At 44.8% G+C, this 18,559-nt stretch overlaps 1 protein-coding gene across 1 annotated transcript in view; it reads left to right on the top strand.

Annotated features, from left to right (window-relative positions):
• The window catches only part of LOC120936415 (alpha-1,4-N-acetylglucosaminyltransferase-like), a 142,208-nt gene that overhangs the window by 48,129 nt on the left and 75,520 nt on the right, over nt 1-18,559 (top strand). Inside the window, exon 2 of the mRNA XM_040348724.1 lies at nt 343-866. Within this exon, the coding sequence (XP_040204658.1) occupies nt 363-866 (504 nt within the window). The 5' untranslated portion in view covers nt 343-362. The remainder of the gene's footprint in view (nt 1-342; nt 867-18,559) is intronic.

An 18,559-nucleotide genomic window follows, 5' to 3' on the forward strand; every position in this document is an offset into this window, starting at 1 on the left:
TGGAAATCAGCTTCTGTTTTTTTTTTTTGTCAAAGCTTAATTGAACAAGCAGACCTTGGAAACTGATTGGCTACCATGCACAGCTGCACCAGATTTTGCACTCTCCATTTTTATTAAATCAATCCCGTTGTGTTTGTCTATTGTTGTGAATTAGGATCAGATCACATTTTATGGAAAATTACGGCATACTTTATTTCAATGGGTTCACATACTTTTTCTTGCCATTTCTATGTTTAAGGTTCCATGTTTCATCCCATATGTTATATGTGGAAAGTTTAAACCTATAGTTCATTTTTAGCTTGTAATTTATTTTCAATTTAAACATGTTTTCTTTCTTTCTAGCCTGACATCCATACAATACAATGATAATGAGATACCTGAGGATATTGATCTTCGTGCTGTTCTTAACAGCTGTCAGTTACATCTACAGATTTACCTTAAAAAAAAGTACCATGCGCTACCTATATTTGACAGGAAATGAAATCAAAGTTTTAAGCGGAAAGCTGATATCATCTCAGGAAAATGGTAACGGTTTGCTAAAAACGACCACAGAAGGAATGAAAACACAAGCTTCCTCCAGTCATTTAAACCCAGTGAATGTTTTACGAGACAATGGTATCATTTTTGTGGAGGTCACAGACAGGATGAAACCACTTTCATTGGCGCTATGTGCCATTGAGTCAGCAGCTCGAGTTTACAAGGACAGACCAGTGGCCTACTTTATGAAAGGACTAAATGGGACAAACTCAGAGACAGTTAAAATGAAATACTTCCCAACATTAATGCCTCATAACAATGTTTACTTCTTCCCTCTGAAAATGGAGGAAGTATTGGCAGAAACACCACTTCTCTCATGGTATCAAAAAGTAAGTTGTTTGGTAGAATATTTCTAAGCAGTAGATGAGCAAAATCAATACTTGTTTTGTGGTTTCAAGGTACCAGTTGTCTTTAAATGGGCTCCTGAGGCCTACAGTAGCTTATTTAAACTATCTTGGTCCATTTCTTGTGTCAAAAAAAAATGACATTATACTAGCCTAAAAAAAAATAAAAAAAAGATACTGAATAAAAACTAAAATAATGCAATGTGACGGTATATAAATAAATGATCATATATAGGTAAAAAAAAAAAAACACACAAATACACAGAATGCTAAAATTTAGCTAAACTACCCAAAAAATAAAAGGAAAAACAGGATTTTTAAAACAGCTTAATGTAAAATCCTTTTCTTGGAATACACCACGTGTACTCCAAGAAAAGCATTTTACAGGTAAGCCGTTTTAAATATCCTGTTTTCCTGACGCATTCATGGCAGCACACACTGGGTTGTGACTCCGCCCCCACAACCTGACAGGATTGGTTAGCTATACATTTGAAGAGTAGACATCCCACGCCATTCTCTTTTTTTATCCTCACCTGACAAGATTGGACGACCGCAGCATGCCTCTTACCGCAATCGCCCCAGCAGGTTCAAGCCTCTCCTGTTTGGAAGTCCCTCCTGTACAGTCTCTAAAGGAGCTTTTACGGAGGGAGCCCCGTTCTGGTGGTCTCAGGGGCACAAAGACTATTCTGGCACATATGTGGTAAGCTTTAAAGAAGCTTCATGTTTTGCAGTGGCTCACAACTTTTTTTCTTCTTGCTTGGCTGTTAGCTAAAGAGCTTTACATTTGTCATACAGTGCTTTGCTTTTCGTCTAGTACCCTTATGCATGAAGTTTGAGCTCCCCCTGAGCTCTATGGTCCTTCTGGCACCCCCAAATTGTTCCATCGCCGCCGCGTCCCCTACCGCCGCTATGCGCATGCACGCAGCACAATGATGACGCCGCCGTTCCTTTCGCCCTCTTCCAAGATGGCGCTGGGGCGAGCGGGATGCTTCCGGCGGACCGTTTCCAGCGGAGATCCTCGTGTGTACAGGGCCATAGGGCTAGATTCAGAAAGAATTTACGTTGGCGTATCTATTGATATGCCATGTAAATTCAAAGCTGCGCTGGCGTATCTTCTTTCTGTATTCAGAAAGCAAGATACGCTGAAATTAGGCTAAGATCCGACTGGCGTAAGTGTCTTACACCGTCGTATCTTAGGCTGCATTTTTACGCTGGCCGCTAGGTGGTGCTTCCGTCGATTTCAGCATGGAATATGCAAATAAGCTGGATACGCCGATTCAGAAACGTACGTTACTCCTGCTATATGAGGCATAGCCAATGTTATGTATGGACGTCGTTCCCGCGTTGAATTTAGAAAATTTTACGTCGTTTGCGTAAGTCGTTTGCAAATAGGGCTTTGCGTAAATTATGTTCACTTCGACAGCATTGACTATTTGCGACGTGATTAGGAGCATGCACACTGGGATACGTTCACGGCCTGCGCATGCGCCGTTCGTGAGAAATGTCATTTACGTGGGGTCATGTTTTATTTAAGTAAAACACGCCCACCTCTTCTCAATTTGAATTTGGCGCGCTTACGCCAACAGATGTACGCTACGCCACCGTAACTTAGGGCGCAGGTTCTTTGTGAATCCAGCCCCAGCCTCACTAAGTTACGGCCGCCCGCACAAACTTACGGCGGGCTATATGAATCTAGCCCTTAGTCTTTTTCCAATGCTTTTATTAACAAAACTTCAGATAGAGGGATGGAGGGTTAGGAGAGATTCAGATACCTTGTTTTGTGGATCACGGGTACTCTCTCTCGGATGCAGAGGACAAACAGTTTCCACACTGGATCTAGCAACCACCAGATAGGCCTCTCTCACTGACCTAGCAGCCGGTGCGATGCTCCGTCAAAAGTCTCTGCCACAAACTTGATGGATGTAATAGAGTTGTTGTACAATCCTCTGCCACAGAACTGTATAACCACACAACTTTTGCAAAGTCCAAGAACAGCTACACAGTACCAGTTTTTCAGCCTTGCGGCGATACTGTGAGGTAAAAATGGCCAGCATGCATCCTCCAATTGAGTGTCCAGGCTCTTCTTGAGATACCAGCCTTTTTGCTCGGTCCTCTGAGAAAAGTCCTCCCCTGGTTTCTCCAATTACTCGGCTTCTCCCCACAGGCAAGACAGCACAGGACCACCCACAGACCAGTAGACCCCAGAAACTGGTGGGCCTACTCTCAGTAACGCAGCCTCGGGCCAGCAGGCCCCGAGGCAGAAGAACTGCTACGACATACCTTAGGCCAGGAGGGCCATCAGGTCAGAGAGACCTAGAAAACGGTGTCTGTCCCTTAAGTACCCTCTCCCAGAATGCACAACAGCAAGGACACTCCCACTGGGCTGCTTCTGGGAAAGGGGTACTTAATGCACCCAGCATGCTGCATTTCCAACCTTGACCTGTGATGACAGCGACACCTATGGTCAAGTGGAAAAATGTACAACACAGCTGAACTGGAACAGAAACCAGCAATTAACACAATCACTCTGAGCTAACTAATGCTCAGATAACTCTAAATTTGTCAGGTGTCACTTCCTGATGCCGCGTACACATGGTCGTTTTTCGGCATGAAAAAAAACGACGTTTTTCAGCATGTCCAAAAAACGAAGGGCCAGATCCTCAGCCAGCGGTGCAAATTTAGTTTGTCCTAACTTATGTCATTTAAGTTACGTTGCCCTAAGTTGGTGTCGTAAGTGCCGTATCCACAGCGCATTTGCGTCTAAATTTGTGCCAGCGTAACTTAAATTCAGAGGCGTAAGGCGGGGTTTTTGCAAGTGGGAAGGAAGTGGGCGTGCTTCATTGTAATGAGCCGTGACCCCATGCAAATGAGGCGCCGGCCGTACTGCGCATGCGCGCACGAATCGGGACCTCACTGGGCATGTGCAGAACTGGTCTCGGCGCAATCAGTGAGATAGGTAAAAGGCCAAGTGTACTTAGTTTGAGGATCGCCCTGTGTCTAAAAAGCCCCCCACACACACACTTCCCTTGCAAAAGTATATCCCATTGTTTCCCTTCCATGAGCAATTTGCTTCTGCTCTGTTTGTTTGTGTGTTGGTAAGTTGTGTTTGTGAGAAAAGTGTTTGAGGAGTTGGAGAGTCTAGTTGTTGTTTGTTTTTGCGAAGTGTCTTTATTTAATTTGTTTGTTAGTGTTTTTGCTGATTGTTTTTTGGTGTTTGTTTTTTGTTTTTTTGTTTGTGCGTGTTTGTTTTTGAATTACTATTAGCTGTGTCCTTGTGTGTTTAGATTTTTGTTAGTTTTTTGTGGTGTATATTTTTGTCTTGTTTTTGGGTGTGTATTCTAGATTGATTGTCGGGTGTGTTTGTTGTTGCTGGGTGGTGTATGTGATGCCCCCCAAACGCAGGAAGCTTAATTTCACCCTGGGAGAGAAGCAAATTCTTGCTCGGGGCATTGTGAAATATGGGCGATTTCTGCATGGCCCTGAGAGCCAGAACACCACCCCGGCCAGGAGGAGGCAGCTTATTAAAAAAATCACGGACCAGATCAATGCAGCGGGGGGGGGGGGAGACCAGGACCCCCGCTGGCATACAGAAAAAAATAAATGATCTGAGGAGCGTCGTCCGGAATAAGATGGCAAGGATCGACGCCCATACCAGGGGCACTGGAGGAGGGGGACCCTGCCCAGTCAGACTGACGGAGGAGGAATGGGCAGTGGCCCAGTGTTTCCACCCACAGCAGGTGGTGGGCCTGCCTGGCTATACGTCAGATGTTCCTAGGAGGACAGGTAGGTTTTTTTGTTTATTCTCTGTTGATTAGCATGTGTGGGTGGGGGAAGGGAGATGTGCCAAGTGTGTGGTTCCTCAAACATGTGATTGTTTTGTGTCCTCCACAGATGGCCAGGAGGTTGCAGGCCAGGAGGTTGCAGGCCAGGAGGTTGCAGGGCCATCGGGCCAGGCTGCTGCACCACCCCCAAGACAGGCTGATGATGAGTCCCAAGAAGGGCAGGATTCCCCAGGGGAGGGGATTGGCCAAACCTCCCCTCATGAGGAGGTTGAGGGGGAGGAGGTTGAGGGGGAGGAGGATGAGTGGGAGGAGGATGATGAGGTGGAGGAGGACGAAAATATGCAGATTGGCCGGGAAGTCCTCCTGGCCACTGATATGATGACCTTTGAGTCTTCCCCTGAGGCTACCCCTGAGGCTGGCACCAGTCAGGCCACCATCAGGGGTAGCCCCTCCCACTTCTCCCCCAACAGGCCTCCAGTCACAAGGGTCACTCTCTCCCCTCCTCCAGGCCCGCAAGACTCAGCGGCAGCCAGGGGGCCAACCCAGGAGACCGTGGCTGTGGGCGAGCGTCTGTCGGCCAGTGTGGTGAAGGACAATGCCCGGCAGACCCGCACTCTTGGGAAAATACTTGAAAAAATTACCCAGATGGAGCACAGCCAGGGTGAAATGATGGAGGCACTCGGTGATGTGGCCACCAACTCAACGGCGGTCATTACATGTTTGAACGACATACAGACCGCCACAACACGCGTGGCCCATGAGCTGAGTGCCCTGACCCAGGCTGTGCAGGACAATACTAGGTCTGGCCAGCAGGGGCGGCTCCTCCTTCCCCAGCTCACCCCCCCAGGAGGCTCCTTCTTCCCCAGCTCACCCCCCCCAGGAGGCTCCTCCTTCCCCAGCTCACCCCCCCCAATGGACATCCTCCGCGACGGCGTGGCCGTGGCCGTGCCCCTGCCCGTGCCCGTGCCCCTGCCCAGCCAAGGCGTAGCAATCGCCGCCGCTAAATAATTAGCAGGGATACTTTTGTTTTTTTGTTTATGCATTTTTTTTTTTTTATTATTATTTAATTTGGTCTTCTGTACTTATGATTTGATTTATGTGTGTGAATGATGTGTGAATGTGGGGGGGTGGCATTCCTGATAAATTAAGGGTGTCACCCTCAGTTTTGGTGGAGTAGGGATCCCCAGGACCAGGGAGAAGTGCAATCCCAGGTTCCTGAATGGTGTATGAATGCACAGTGACATAATTGGAGCCGTGGCGTGGCGTTACTGCTCCCAAGTCCCAAAGGGGGGGGGACTTGGATCTAATCCAATTCGATGTGCATGTGATGTGTCTGTGCTAGGGACCACAGTGGTGTGCATTCATGCATTATCATTGTGACTTTATTGATGTGCATTTACAGGGAAAAGATACATTCTTATTGTGACATTATTCATGTACGTTTACTGGGAAAAAATGCCTTCTGCAAGGCGTCTCCTGGCTGCTGTGCCCTCAGCAGACCGGGTAGAGTTGGTTGGGGGGGTATTGCCTGGGTCGGGGGTCAGGTCATCACATAAGTCAATATGCAGTCCCCTTCTCAGGGCAAAGTTGTGGAGTATACAACATGCCCCAATTATTTGGCACACAAAGTCTGGGGAATACAGCAGTGTACCCCCAGACTTATCCAGGCATCTGAAGCGGGACTTCATAAGCCCAAATGTACGTTCAACCACTCCCCGGGTACGTATGTGCGCCTGGTTGTAGCGTTGCTCTCCTGGGGTTTGGGGGTTTCTGAATGGGGTCATCATGTGAGGTCCCAGGGCATATCCAGAGTCACCTGTAAGGGAAAAGACAGGAGGATATTAGTCATGCATGTGCCCCTTGTGATGTCAGCATCACATGTCACTCACCAATCAGCCAGCTGTCTCCATACATGTTCTGGTCCAAATCTCTGGAGATCTGGGTCTGCCGGAAAATATAGCTGTCATGGCAGGATCCCGGAAATTTAGCACAGACGTGCCAGATGAGGCCATGGGCATCTACGATCACCTGCACATTTATGGAATGCCAGCCTTTACGATTCCGGAACATGTGCTCAGTATCATGGGGGGGTTGTACAATCAATGGCCCCGATGGTGCGTGGGAATCTGGCAATGTGATAGAAGTCTGTCATGGTCATGGTCTTCAAACGCTGGTCCTCCTGGGTGGGTTTTTGAAATTGATTTCCCATGCGCCGCAGGATTGCAGGGACCACTTGGTGCACACACCTGCTCATGGAGGATTGTGCCATCCCAGCCACGCCTCCACTTGTGCGTTGGAAAGAGCCAGTGGCAAGAAAATGCAGAGTTGCCAGTACTTTGATGAGTGGCTGCAGTGCATGGGAGCGTTGTGTTGGGCTGGTGAGATCATCCTGAAGTATTGTGGTTAATTCCAGGATGGCCTCACGGTTAAATCTGAAGTTGCGGAATACCTCAGAAGCAGGCATGCCAAACACATCTTGGCGTGGGCGGTATACCCTCTCATGTGCCCTCCTCCTCCTCCTCCTCTGTGCCCTCCTCCTTCTTTGCGCCTCTAAAGACACTAATGCAGCTAGGATCATTGATGGTCCTGGCATTTTGGCAGACAGATTGTAGTCCTGAAAGTGTGTGTGTGCTGAGCTCTTCCTCAATGGTGTTGCTTCAGCAGACATTCAGACGGCATGTGTAAAATTAGGGCTGCTTTTATAAAGTGTAAATTCCCACCGGGAAACTAACAGGTGTGCACAGGGCGTAATCTACGGCGCACACACTTAATTCTGTGGATCGCCCTATCTCCCTCATTTGCATCTTTGCCTATCAAAAAAAGCGGCGTGCCTAGCGTAATTTGCGTCCGAGAATGCGCCGGTGTAATTATTTTAGGTAGGACGGAAAAGCCGGAATTTCAGGCGCTTCTCATTTTGAGGATCGGGCGCAAAGATACACGCCGTGTAAATTTAGAAAACTCGAGTTAAGTCGGCGTATCTCTTTTGTGGATCTGGCCCGAAGTTTTTCCAACTTCATCATTAAAAATGATGTTGCCCACACACCATTGTTTTTGAAAAATGATGAACAAAGCTTGGTGACGTACAACACGTACGACGGCACTCTGAAGGGGAAGTTCTATTCGCCTTTGGGCTGCTTTTAGCTGATTCCTTGTCAAGCTTTTTTGTCTGTTACAGCGTGATGAATGTGCTTACTCCATTATGAATGGTAGTTTTACCAGAACGAGCGCTCCCATCTCATAACTCGCTTCTGGGCATGCACGGGTTTAAAACGTCGTTTTAGCCCACACACGATCATTTTTTACAACCCGAAAAACGACATTTTTAAAAACGACGTTAAAAAATGCCGCATGTTCGAATTTTTTTTTGCCGTTTTTCAGAAGCCGAAAAACGATGTGAAGCCCACACACGATGATTTTAAATGACGTTTTTAAAAACGTAATTTTTTTTCATGCAGAAAAACGACCGTGTGTACGCGGCATTAGTCTCTGCCTGAACAAGAGAGACTGTATTAATGGTGGGCTCCTGTTCATCCATCTCCAATGGATATCAATAAAGAAGGATGCAATATCGTTTACTTCCAAATCTCTCTCTCACCCCATCAGTGCTACATATCAGTGCCACCCATCAGTGCTGCCTACCAGTGCCTATCAGCCCATCATGAAGACCAAGGAACACACCAGACAGGTCAGGAATAAAGTTGTGGAGAAGTTTAAGGTTAGGTTTTATAAAAATATCCCAAGCTTTAAACATCTCATGGAGCACTATTCAATCTATCATCCGAAAATGGAAAGAGTATGGCACAACTGCAAACCTACCAAGACATGTCTGTCCACCTAAATTGACAGGCTAGGCAAGGAGAGCATTAATCAGAGAAGCAGCCAAGAGGCCTATGGTAACTCTGGAGGAGCTACAGAGATCCACAGCTCAGGTTGGAGAATTTGTCCACAGGACAACTATTAGTCGTGCACTCCACAAATCTGGCCTTTATGGAAGAGTGGCAAGAAGAAGGCCATTGTTATAAGAAAGCCATAAATGTCCTGTTTGCAGTTTGTAAGAAGCCACGGGGGACACAGAAAACATGTGGAAGAAGGTGCTCTTGTCAGATGAGATCAAAATGTAACTTTTTGGCCTAAAAGCAAAACACTATGGGCCATCTCATATGCGCATCTCATATGCACATCTCATATGCGCTACGCCGACGTATCCCAGAGAGGCAAGCAGAGTATTCACAAAGCACTCGCTCCCTACGTTGCGCCAGCGTAATGTAAATTGGCCGGCGTAAGCCCGCTTAATTCAAAGTAGGAAGGTAGTGGGCGTGATACATTTAAATTAACCGTGACCCCATGCAAATGAAGGGCCGAACGAACGGCGCATGCGCCGTCCCGTGGATACTTCCCAGTGTGCATGCTCAGAATCACGTCGGAGCGAACGCCTAAGATACGTCAAATCACTGAACGTAACCTACGCCCAGCCCTATTCACGTAGTACTACGTAAACGACGTAAAATACGACGGCTGTTCCTTCGTCTATACCTTTGCATGGGATGCGCCTCCTATAGGTGGAATAACTTTACGCCGGACGTATGCCTTACGTAAACGGCGTATACTACTGCGACGGGCGCAAGTACGTTCGTGAATCGGCGTATCTCGGTCATTTGCATATTCGACACGTAAATCAATGGAAGCGCCCCTTGCGGCCAGCGTAAATATGCGCCCATGATCCGACGGCGTAGGAAACTTACGTTGGTCCGATAAAGCCACATTTCAGGCATATCTTGCATTGAGATTTAGGCGCATAGATACGACGGCGCATCTGTGCACTTACGCGGCGTATATAGAGATACGTCAGCGTAAGTGTTTCAAGAATCCGGGCCTATGTGTGGCAAAAAACTGCACATCACCCTGAACACACTATCCCCACCGTAAAACATGGTGGTGGCAGCATCATGTTGTGGGGATGCTTTTATTCAGCAGGGACAGGGAAGCTATTCAGAGTTGATAGAAAGATGGATGGAGCCAAACACAGGGCAATCTTAGAAGAAAACCTGTTAGAGACTGGGGTGGAAGTTCACCTTCCAGCAGGACAATAACCCTAAACATACAGCCAGAGCTGCAATGAAATGGTTTAGATCAAAGCATATTCATGTGTTACAATGGCCAGTCAATGTTCAGACCTAAATCCAATTGAGAGAAAGTTCCCCAGCTCCCCTTCCCTTTTTATGGCCAATAACTTACATCTGAGCCTTCAAATAGGGGACTTTTGATTTTTTAAATTAGGGTCCCATAGACTTTAATGGGGTTCAGAGACCGGGTCCGCACTTTTGCTATGTTCAGTGGCCACGTCACCTGCCACAAGTTGGGGATTGTCCACTGTCCACATCACCTGCCACAAGTTGTGGATTGTCCACTTGTGGATTGTCCACTTGCCATGTCACCTGCCACAAGTTGTGAATTGTCCACTTGCCACAAGTTGTGAATTGTCCACTTGCCACAAATTGTGGATTGTCCACCTGCCACAAGTTGTGGAGTGTCCACAATGCAATGCAAGCAATTACAGTTGGTACAGCGCTGATGTGAATGAAATAAGTTATGAATAAACCAAATAAATTATGAAAAATACTCAGTGACTTGATGAACAAAACAAATTAATGATGTGATGAAAAAGTTCAAAAAAATGTCCAAAAGTGAAAGGTGAATATGCTGATCCTCCACCAACCAATAATTGAATGTGATTGATAAAAAATAGCAAATATAAATCAGTGAAAAAGAGAGTCCAATGGTAAAAGCAAACGAAATTCTTAATCTTCCACCAAGAGAAAACCCGTGTGATGGTATTCCAATCTGCTTACCAGATTCACTGACCGTAATTGCGGTCAGATAGAGCCCAGAGATCTTTTAAAGTCCTCTCAAGTGGACTATATGACTGCAGGTTACACAGATCGAATCGTCTACTGCTCCAAAACTCCAGATAAAATAAGGATGCGCTCATATGTTCAAAGAGAAAAAACGAGAAATAGCTCCATGGTGAAGTACTGTATGTAAGGATGGTTTATTAAGGAAATAATTGCACTTACAATTCAGTTGATATAAACAGGCTTGTCATGGATCCCAGCGCATGCAGCGCGTACTGGCAATCGAATCCTGGTGGCTGTGTTCAGTGTGTATAGCTCTCTCCGTACGAGCGATGACAAGGTACGCTTTAGGCCACTCCTACGTACGTTTCGTCGTAAGACGTCGTCGGGGAAGGACCAATAGCGCGCCGGCCATCGCTAGAGCATTATATAGTGCATTATATAATGCTCTAGCGATGGCCGGCGCGCTATTGGTCCTTCCCCGACGACGTCTTACGACGAAACGTACGTAGGAGTGGCCTAAAGCGTACCTTGTCATCGCTCGTACGGAGAGAGCTATACACACTGAACACAGCCACCAGGATTCGATTGCCAGTACGCGCTGCATGCGCTGGGATCCATGACAAGCCTGTTTATATCAACTGAATTGTAAGTGCAATTATTTCCTTAATAAACCATCCTTACATACAGTACTTCACCATGGAGCTATTTCTCGTTTTTTCTCTTTGAACATATGAGCGCATCCTTATTTTATCTGGAGTTTTGGAGCAGTAGACGATTCGATCTGTGTAACCTGCAGTCATATAGTCCACTTGAGAAGACTTTAAAAGATCTCTGGGCTCTATCTGACCGCAATTACGGTCAGTGAATCTGGTAAGCAGATTGGAATACCATCACACGGGTGTTTTCTCTTGGTGGAAGATTAAGAATTTTGTTTGCTTTTACCATTGGACTCTCTTTTTCACTGATTTATATTTGCTATTTTTTATCAATCACATTCAATTATTGGTTGGTGGAGGATCAGCATATTCACCTTTCACTTTTGGACATTTTTTTGAACTTTTTCATCACATCATTAATTTGTTTTGTTCATCAAGTCACTGAGTATTTTTCATAATTTATTTGGTTTATTCATAACTTATTTCATTCACATCAGCGCTGTACCTTCTTTTTTTGTTGTACGTTTTTTTGCTTTGGGTATTTAGAGCAATAGGTACCAGCTGCTTTTGTCACTTACCACTATATATATTTTTCATCAATTATTAGCGCAGTGTTTTCCTCTGGTTTTTCCTTAGGATTTTTTACAAGCAATTACAGTTGTTTTATATATTTGTTTAATGGTTTTTCATCATTTGCCATCATTTTTGAGATTTCTAATGTAAAAAAATAGGTCACCTTTAAAAAAGCTTATAAACGAAATTGCGAAAAAACACCGGTACATTTTGCTGCGTTTAGCCGTGTTTTGCGTCTGAAATGTGGACATTTTTGCGTCTGAACCCATTTTTTTGGGGTCAGGAAAGGTGGGAACATATTTTTAATACACAGCAGTGTGCCATAGTACTGGCATATAGGCAAAAAGCCACCCCAACAAAAGTAGCCAAACTCTCTCCCAAAGTAAGCAAAATCTCCCCCAGTCAAAGGCATTCCATCTGTAAAAATTGGACTCTTAAAAATAAAAAAAACTCCCTATCTTAAAGGACAAGTTCACCTTTTAGGAAAAAATATATAATTGTGCATATTTATACAGAGCCTGCAAAGCCTTGCACTTGCAATCAGTGGATTGCGGGTGCAATGTCAGGCTCCTGTACACTCCCTATCCAGCTTTCTGCTCGTATCTCTGCATGTTTGAAAGCTGTCAGAAGAGTGAATGGACTATGAGCATCCTTTTTCTGTACTCACGCAGTTCATTGAAAACTATAAGCTATCTGCAGCGGTGGTAGATAGGATTGCAGTTTCTTCATTCACAGATAGCTGTAAAGTAATTATACGGATGTTTGTGTGGATTTTAAATGTGACAGGGGTGGTGTGGGAAAGGATTCCTCACCTGCTGTCACAGTGGAAGGTAGTCAGGGAAAGATGGGGGCAGGAGCTGGAGCATGTTACATGTTATGTCCTAAATACAGGTGTAACATGTAACATGTTCCAAAAGGTGAACTTAGCCCTTAAGGAAAAACTCCCCTTTCCCCCCTTTTCTACTGTTCACCTGTGCACCCCTAGCTCACCTGTTACATTTTCACCTCCTTGGCTCACCTTTGCATTTCCTCATCCACTGCTCACCACTTTCACCACCTCCTTCACCACTCATCTCTGAACCTCCTTTTTCACCGTTCACCACCTTGTCCATTACTCAAAATTGCATCCCTTCATCCACCACTCACCTCTGCACCCCCTTTTCCACTGCTCACAAAGGTGCCCCTTGTCCACTGCTAATCACTAAACCCCCTCATTGGCTGCATCTCTTGCTCACTAGTGTTGAGCAGAATATGCCATATTCGATTTCGCGATATATCTCGAATATATATTCGAATATTCGAGATATATTCGCTAAATTCGAATATTCGTGATATTTTATCGAAATTAATTGATTGCGATTTTTCGCTATTGCGAATGCGAAAATAATTGCGATTTTTTTATAACTGCGGTAGGAGCGCTCTGATTGGCTCAGAATATTCGTGATATTTTATCGAAATATGGCAACATGCGAATGCGATATTTATTGCGCAATTTCGAGATATGCTGGAGGAGCGCTCTGATTGGCTCAGAATATTCGTGATATTTTATCGAAATATCGCAACATGCGAATGCGATATTTATTGCGCAATTTCGAGATATGCTGGAGGAGCACTCTGATTGGCTCAGAATATTCGTGATATTTTATCGAAATATCGCAACATGCGAATGCGATATTTATTGCGCAATTTCGAGATATGCTGGAGGAGCGCTCTGATTGGCTCAGAATATTCCTGATATTTTATCGAAATATCGCAACATGCGAATGCGATATTTATTGCGCAATTTCGAGATATGCTGGAGGAGCGCTCTGATTGGCTCACTCTGAAATCGAATATTCGAGATATTTTAACGCAATTTCACAAAATGCGAATGCGATTGCAGATATTTCGAAAACTGCTGTAGCAGCACTCTGAAATCGAATATGTATGATATTTTAACCAAAAAACATATTGCGATTTTTCGATCGCGCATGCGCGCGAACAACACGCGACCATTTCCTGGAGCCTTGCCAGTTTCCAACTTATGATCGCAGCGCAATCACACAGCAACATGGTTGGAAGCAATTTCACTAAGTCTGAGGAAAAGTTGCTGATTTGTGTAAGTATTTTGACCACTGTTATTTCATCATCTTCAACTGCATTTTATTCTAGTTTAAAAGTTAGTATATATGTTCAGATATTAGTATTTCACAAAAAATGTGTCTCCTGCTTTTACAAAACTACAAGTCCCAGCATGCCTGGACAGCTGCAGACACCCTGGTTGGCAAATGTGTATTTAGGCACTTTTCCTTGTTATTTAGCATAATGAATTTAACATTTTTTTGGACATAGGACGTATGCGAACGTCCTGACTTCAGTGTCCTCAAGGCCCAAGGACGTTCGAATACATATTGCCCTTTAGATGTTGCAGAACTACAACTTCCAGCATGCCTGGGAATGCTGGCACTTCTAGTATTGTAAGTTCTGCAGGCCCACATTTTTCAGGCCTTTATGCACGGGTCTCTAAACTGTGGCACCCTAGATGCAGCAAAAGTAAAATTCTTAGCATGCACTGACAGACCGTGGCTGATGGGAGTAGTAGTTTTGCAACAGCTGGAGGTGGACTGGTCTTGAAACCCAGAGTTAGGTAACAAACCCGTAGTGTTTTGCAACCATTCTGCCTCCAGCTGGTTATTTTCTGTTGAAAAGCCTGTGGCGTGCAAAACACAACCCAAAAACTCCACCCGGTGCAAGGAAAAATTTGCACACACCTAAAGAGTGACATCACAAAAAACTGCGACGGTTGCATACGTCAGTGGTCCTCCGAAAAGGTCCCGTCTCTGACCCCCCGGGGCGTTAGGCTCCTGACAGGGAAAAGAGTTACTGTGGTCCATACAGCCGAAGCCATATGGACCCATCTCGGTCCAAGCAGCGCAATCAACACGCGAACAACACGCGACCATTTCCTGGACCCTTGCCAGTTTCCAACTTTATGATCGCAACGCAATCGCAGAGCAAGATGGTTGGAAGTAATTTCACTGTATCTGAGGAAAAGTTGCTGATTTGTGTAAGTATTTTGACCACTGTTATTTCATTATCTTCAACTGCATTTTAGTCTAGTTTAAAAGTTAGTATATATGATCAGATATTAGTATTTCACAAAAAATGTGTCTCCTGCTTTTACAAAACTACAAGTCCCAGCATGCCTGGACAGCTGCAGACACCCTGGTTGGCAAATGTGTATTTAGGCACTTTTCCTTGTTATTTAGCATAATGAATTTAACATTTTATTGGACATAGGACGTATGCGAACGTCCTGACTTCAGTGTCCTCAAGGCCCAAGGACGTTCGAATACATATTGCCCTTTAGATGTTGCAGAACTACAACTTCCAGCATGCCTGGGAATGCTGGCACTTCTAGTATTGTAAGTTCTGCAGGCCCACATTTTTCAGGCCTTTATGCACGGGTCTCTAAACTGTGGCACCCTAGATGCAGCAAAAGTAAAATTCTTAGCATGCACTGACAGACCGTGGCTGATGGGAGTAGTAGTTTTGCAACAGCTGGAGGTGGACTGGTCTTGAAACCCAGAGTTAGGTAACAAACCCGTAGTGTTTTGCAACCATTCTGCCTCCAGCTGGTTATTTTCTGTTGAAAAGCCTGTGGCGTGCAAAACACAACCCAAAAACTCCACCCGGTGCAAGGAAAAATTTGCACACACCTAAAGAGTGACATCACAAAAAACTGCGACGGTTGCATACGTCAGTGGTCCTCCGAAAAGGTCCCGTCTCTGACCCCCCGGGGCGTTAGGCTCCTGACAGGGAAAAGAGTTAGCAACGCATATCTCCCCTATACGTGTATCCTGTGTTGTTAATAATATATTCATAATTATGCAAATGATAATGGCTGCTATATTTATGTAAAAAAGGTGGCGACCGAAATGGCAGGATATAAAATCTGTCATGTTACCCCTGTCATTGATTAATAAGGCGAGAATGCTTCCAATTGTTGAATAGCATACATTTACGTCATATATCCATAAGGCTGTCAACAAAAGTATTACAATATACTGTGTTCTTCATCTTGCAGAAGTTCCTGGAAACAGGATACGATGAGCTGCGGAGGCAGCAAGAAAAACAGGGAGTTATAAGCTCCCTGATTGAGGAACTAGGCGAAGAACACACTCGCATGGCGATCCTCAAAAAGTGGTCCGACCTGAAGAGGCGCCAGATGAACCGGGTCAGGCGTATCCGGAATAAATATCATCCTGGTAAGTTATTGGTCACAGTTATGTTTTTTTTCCCCTAAAGTGTATTTTGTGCGTGTACTCGAGAGAGGAGCCGGACTGCAGGAGTTGGGAGTAGGCAGGCCTCCCCCAGAGGTAATCTGCCACCTTTCTCCATGCCCCGGGTGGCAATGGCGGGTGTGAGGGGGTCCTCCCACACAAACCGTCCTACCTGCTCCGCTTCGAAGCCCAACGGGGCAGAGGGACTCCCTATAAGGGAGTGAGAGGATTTGCCCGCTCAACCAGCCCCGTTAGTCCTTCGCCTCTCTTTTTAGAGACCGCATGGTCAGAGTGCGTGTGTAAGTGTGGTGGTTTTTGTGGGAGGGAGGTGGGCATACTAAGCGCAGGCTTACCTCGCATAGCACACCCACCGGGGGCCGAGCTGAGACCACCAAACTCAATTCACATGTAGCCGAGAGCGGGATCCGAACCCCTAGCTGCAGAGGTGAATGGCTTGTCAGCGCAGTGGCAATCGCGTTGAGCCAGCCCGGGTCCCTTGGGGACAGTTATGTAAGGTCATATGTAATTAATGTAAGGTCAGATGTTGTTAACCAAGACGCCATGTTGTTGTAACATATATCACCACCAGCCAAGGTATTCATAGTACTGTTGGAAAAAAACATGGGACAGCAGACAGGAACACAGAAGTTATGTGGGAACATACTTTTCCCATTGCTTTGCATGGGACTTTAAACAAAAAGCCCGACCCTCACCAATGGGGTTAGTTAAGGGATAAATTAACGATCCTATACTTTAAGTGGACGTATAGATAACATGTGACCAAGTGTTATCGAAATATCTACAGCTGTTATGAAATAACATGTATTTCCCATAGAGTTGAATGGGACTTTAAAGAAAAACCCTGACCAAGGCAAATGGGGGTGGGTAAGGGTTAAACCACCAATCCTATATTTGTGGCTGACATATAAGTAACCTGTGTGCCAAGTTTCATGTAAATATCTTTAGCCATTTGGACGTGATGGTGGAACATACATACATACATGCACACACACGTTGAGTTTTATATATATAGATTCCCACTAAATTCCTGTGTTAGGCGTGGGGTTGTTATAGTAATCCTGTGTACTCCATCAAGTCCTTTTTTTTAACATGAGATCGTCTGAACAAAACAAAGGAGACAAAAACAGCTCATTTTACCATGGTGGCAGCCCAGCTCACGCTCAGTCCCCTGTAGTGCCCACAAGACCCTTTAATATAACATTGTCCCATTGGTTAACTGTCTATATAAATTAATTTGTATTCATATACAATACAGTAGAGTACACAGAATTTGCATACGTCATTAGAAAACATTTTTATAATATATGAACATTGTGTTATTATAAGAGCTCCGCTACCAACTGTGCGCCCCAAGCGCACAAGGCGACAGGCCGCAGAGGAGGAGCAGGAGGAGGATGTGGAAGAGGAGGAGAGGGATGAGGAGGAGCAGCCAGGGCCATCCACATCACCACCCCCAGTTCCTGTGGAGGAGCAAGAGGAGGAGCTGCACCCCCCCCCCCCGAAACTTCTGGTGGAGTAGTGGGTGACGAGGAAGAGGAGCAGGATGAGACGGTTAATTTTACCATCAATCAGGAGGGTAAATATGTGCACAGAGATTAATAAAATTTCAACAATAAAATGTAGCTCTAAAAATGGACAGCATTTAAAGCAGGGCTGTGGAGTCGGTAGATAAATTTTTCGACTCCGACTCCTCAGTTTTATGTACTTCAGACTCCGACTCCCCGACTCCCCGACTCAGACTCCTCTGTATTAATATGCGAATGTATTTTATAGATTCCTTGAGGGAAAGAAACGCAAACTACCACAGGACTACTGGCTGGGAAGCCAACAGTCTACTGTATTGCACAGTTTAAGCAAAAGACAAACACAATGAAAACAATCAAGTGACTGGATAGTAGCAGCAGGCTTAAACATCAGGAACATGATCTTTAACAGTTCAAAAATACAGACCACATTATTTGTCTGTTTTAGAACAAAAACAAAGCTTATCTATAATGAACCAAAAAAAAAATATGAAAAACCTAGAAATGGTTTATATTAATCTTGAAATGTAGTTCTAGGCTTAGCAAATGCAAATAAATGCAATGTAGAGTTCTAAGGAAGAGAATTGCCTCTGCCAGATCCTCTTTCATAGAGTCTCTTAAGTCAGACTTTATTATTTTTATGGCTGAAAATAATCTTTCGTAACGGTCTTTGAAATCCAAATGTTTTTTTCTTATATCCTAACAGTTCTAAAAAAGCTAGAGGTGAAACAAGCTGCCATGAAAAACCTGACGCAGAGAGTAATGGCAAATGGATGAGGTGACAGAGCTTCAGAAGTTAATGTCCTAATTTTTTTTTTTTTTAATAAAAAATGTTATATTTTGCAAAGGTTTCATTTCTTATTGAAATTGTTAGTTTTTTAAACACATCTAACTTCACATCTAACACATCAACATCAACATCAACATCAACACATCTAGCTTAATAATAACCGAAAACATTTTATACTATTACTAGCTGAATACCCGGCGTTGCCCGGTCTTCCTA

This window comes from Rana temporaria, chromosome 4 (assembly GCF_905171775.1).
Source record: "Rana temporaria chromosome 4, aRanTem1.1, whole genome shotgun sequence".
In the NCBI taxonomy this organism is placed as follows: Eukaryota; Metazoa; Chordata; class Amphibia; order Anura; family Ranidae; genus Rana; species Rana temporaria.